Source organism: Lactuca saligna, chromosome 1 (genome assembly GCF_052625555.1).
Source record: "Lactuca saligna cultivar CGN05327 chromosome 1, ASM5262555v1, whole genome shotgun sequence".
Taxonomy (NCBI): domain Eukaryota; kingdom Viridiplantae; phylum Streptophyta; class Magnoliopsida; order Asterales; family Asteraceae; genus Lactuca; species Lactuca saligna.
Window position 1 is genome coordinate 171,529,775 of NC_136417.1, and position 4,191 is coordinate 171,533,965.

General features: G+C 38.2%; 1 protein-coding gene across 1 annotated transcript; it reads left to right on the plus strand.

Annotated features, from left to right (window-relative positions):
- The first annotated feature begins 203 nt into the window (after positions 1-203).
- Positions 204-3,675, plus strand: LOC145013527 (uncharacterized). The gene is made up of 2 exons (XM_078972194.1): positions 204-415; positions 3,297-3,675. Exons 1-2 carry the CDS (start codon positions 204-206, stop codon positions 3,673-3,675), a joined length of 591 nt encoding a protein of 196 aa, XP_078828320.1.
- Positions 3,676-4,191: the final 516 nt, after the last annotated feature.

Consider the following 4,191-nt stretch of genomic DNA (forward strand, 5'->3'; position numbering starts at 1 on the left):
GAGGCACTGTGTGCTGGTGGAACACCCTGGGGAAGACTCTAAGCCCCAATGAGCCCCTGGAACTGACTTGGGTAGAGTTTTTGGTGCATTTTAAGCGCAAGTATTGCTCAGCATAAAACCTGCTTGAGCTAGAGAACCAATTCCTAACTTTGAAGAAAGGGAGCATGTCCATCGATAAATACACTAACAACTTCACGTAAAAAATGGAGTTTGCTTTGCGCCTTTTCCCATACGAGATGAAAAAAGTCGACAAGTACGCAAAGGGACTTCCCTGGGAGTATGCGGTGCCGGTACGTCAGGCATCTACTCTAGAGGCAACTATCTGGGCTGCTAAGTCTGTTGACGATATGATCAAGAGAAGAGTTACCAACAAGGTTGAAGTTGGCGATAAGAGAAAGTTTGAAGGATCCACAAGGTCTAACAAGAAGAGAAAATTCTCAAAGTCTGGAGAAGGAGCACAATGGTGTGACAAGTGTAGAAGGAAGCACATTGGGATATGCTCTAAAGAGATGACCAACTTCAAATGCGGGAAGACTGGTCATTATGCCAGCGAATGCACAACCAAGAGAGAAGTTTTCTTTATATGGTGAAGAAGGACACTACAAGCAAAAGTTCCCAAGGAGAAAAGAAGCTACAAAGCCAAATGTGCCGCCAAAACCGAAGGCAAGAGCATTCCATATGATCCCAGACGAAGCAGATAACAATGCAAGGAATGAGGAGTGAGGATGGATATCCGAAGATCAAGTTATAATATCTTAAGGTGTAGCCTATTAGAGGCATAATCTAGGATGAACTTGAACACCCATGTAATCGTTTCAAGGAATAATATAAAACCTTCGTTTTACTATTTAATGTGTTAAGCTATTGTGTGATTTTGTTGTATGGTGACTTGGAAAACTGCGAGACAATACTTGGGATGAGTATGAGTAGGTGTGAATGGTAGTAGAGGCCTATACTACCGGAAGCAGAGGACTCGCACGTGGATGATGGAAAGTCACAAGGTTACCAAGAAGCTAGTAATTGATTTCGTTTTATTCAAGTATGTCGTTACCATCGTTTCGGTAATGATTAAGAAGATGATTGTTGTTTCGACCCTAGTGTTCATATCAAATTGAGTCTGACTAAGATGAGTATGTTACGTGGTTCAGAGAACCAAGTTTGATGTAGCATCTAACTTAAGCCAGAAGATTGAAATGAAAGATAATCAAAGCGGTCAATAGAAGTATCACACTAGATAAAGAAGTTGGTAGCTAGAAATGCTACATGTTAAAATGTGATTATATCACATTAGAACATGAAGGAAAGTATAATGCATTCCAGAATTTGACTCTAAGAGACCCGAGTCTGAGCGTTACAACATACGATGAGAATTCATTAGAACGTGACTCATCGGTCTATCGTGGAAATCAAATAAACTTATCTTAAGTTTGTTAAGAAGAAGAATGAGTCTCTGATAAAGAGCGAGTTTGTGACATGAGGGTCATGATTGAAAGTGTAAGAAGACATAGAGAACGGGTGCAAGATAAAGCACCGCTTACAGTCAAGAAGACCAAGAGTTAGATATGCATTCAAAGAAACATAAAAGTTACGATTATTACCTAGGATGAAGAGATAATGAATGGAGTCATTATACAACCCTATTTTGTTGATGATCCCGAGACGTAATCATCCTAAGGGGGGGATAATTGTAATGCCCGCAGATTCGAGCTAGTCAATTTAGGGACAATAAGCATCAAAAATGAGTTATTGATGGAATATTAGACATAGTCATTGTCCCTAGTCTGAGAGTATGGATTGGACATAGTCAACTGTCATTAATCCGGGAGTATGGATTAAGACATAGTCAGTTGTCCTTAGTTTGGGAGTATGGATTAAGACATAGTCAGCCGTCGTCAGTCTGGGAGTATGTATATGACATAGTCATTCGTCATTAATCCAGGAGAATGGATTTACACAGACACTTGTCCCTAATCCGAGAGTATTGAATGGGCACAATTATTGATTCAAGAGCATGAATTAGATACGAGAGTATGGGTTAAGTAACAGGTGAAATTTAAGGTCCGAGAGTATGGATAGTCTCGTTGTAAGGATTAACAGGGTGGGGTAAGAGTTGCTTATATATATATATATATATATATATATATATATATATATATATATATATATATATATATATATATATATATATATATATATATATATATATATATATATATATGGTGAAATTGTATATTTTGTGAGTTCAAAATTATATATATATGATATAACATTTTGGTATTAAAATCCATGTGTACTCACCAGGTTTCCCAACCTGACTCACTCATGCTTATTTTTATCACAGGTGTCGATACGAAGTTACATTACATTAAGAGATTAAAGAGATGTAGATCACTAATGTAAATGAATGTAAGTTTTGTTTATGCATATGTTTATGTATTGACGATCAAATCCCAAATGTTTTAAAATGAATAAAAATAAATTTCTTCGGAAACATTTTGATAACGTATTTATCATGTTTTACTGGGAACAAATTCCGCAACATTTTCACTAAAAGAGGTACTCTGATTTTTATAAAGCATAAACAAAATCGGTCTTTTCTGTCCGTGAAATATGTCACAGAAACCGTCTTCGACAAGCCAAAAGATCCTAAGTGTCCGACAAGCATAGCAACTATTGAAGATCCTGACCATATGATCCTTCCTCAAAGAGATCCCGACGAATAGGATCCTGAAAGAAGTCCGTGATCTTGGACCCAACCCATTATGGAATATCTCCAAAATGACACAGTCCCGATAGGAGAAAAAAGTGAAAGAGCATTCAGGATGAGAGTCTCAAAATTCATGTTAATCAAAGTTAAACTTTACAAAAAATATATGGCAGGTCCATACCTAAGATGCTTGGAAGATCCTGAAGCTGCAGAAGTCTTAAATGATATATATAAAGGAGATTGTGGTAATCACATCGGGGGCAGATCCTTATGCTCCAAAATACTATGAACAGGATACTACTGGCCAACCATGAAGAAAGACTCCTTTCTACATGCTCAAAATGTGATGCTTTCCAAAGAAACAACACCATCCTGCACCAACCAGCAGAAACTCTACATCCTATTATCTCCTATGGCCCTTCATGAAATGGGGGATGGATATTGTAGGAAAATTGAGAGTAGCCCCAGTAGGAAAAGTATTCATGTTGGTGATGACTGATTACTTCTCCAAATGGATCAAAGTTGAAGCTTTCGTCCAGGTAAGAGACAAAGAGGTAGTATCATTTATTAAACGTAATATCTTTTCCAGGTTCGGGATCCTGATTGAAATCTTATGCGACAATGGATCCCAAATTATTAGCAAAAGAATAAGAGACTTTTGCACAAGCTATGGGATCAAGATGATAATGTCCACTCCTATTCATCCCCTAGCTAATGGTCAAGTGGAGTCCATCAACAAAATCATAGTTAACAATTTGAAGAAAAGGCTAGCCAAAAAGAAGGGAAGACGGACAGAAGAACTTCCTTTCGTTAAATGGGCAGATAGAACCATTTCCAAAGTGGCCACAGGTCAGACCTCCTATTCCTTGGTGTTTGGGATAGAAGCAGTAATCCATACTGAAGTAGTGATCCCAACGGCAAGATACTTGCTGCAAGACCAAGAGAATAATGATATGATCCTAGCATAGGATCTTGACACAATTAACGAGCTTAGGGATCTTGCCAAAATACGCATTGCTGCTCACCAACAAAGAATCACCAAGGCTTACAATAGGTATATAAGGGTCAGAATGTTTCAATAGGAGACTTGGTATTAAGAAAAACATTCCAAAACACCAAGGATCCATGTGCAGGAAAATTGGCTCTCAAGTGGGAAGGACCATATCTTGTAGACGCTGAAGCATGAAAAGGAGCACACTGGCTAGCAACACTCAAAGGAGACGTTCTGCCAAGATCCTGGAATGCCATACACCTTAAAGCATACTACATGTAAGTAGGATCAAATGATCCACAACAAAAATAAGGTACACATGTCCTCTACCTTAAAACTTTTATTATTATTGATTTTCTCCTCGAACACATTACTAACTTAAGCATCGAGGGGTGTTAGCTAGACTAACGCCCACCCTTAGCTAACATTTGCTATTCAGAATGATCCTCAAGAGTCGAGATCCTGAAACATTGGGATCCTCATAATCGGAGAT

Excerpts from the sequence above, each read along its gene's own strand:
- LOC145013527 (XM_078972194.1), top strand. The coding sequence starts at position 204 with ATGGAGTTTGCTTTGCGCCTTTTCCCATACGAGATGAAAAAAGTCGAC. Across the intron at positions 416-3,296 it reads AAGTTTGAAGGATCCACAAG|GTTCGGGATCCTGATTGAAA; the intron begins GTCTAACAAGAA and ends TATCTTTTCCAG.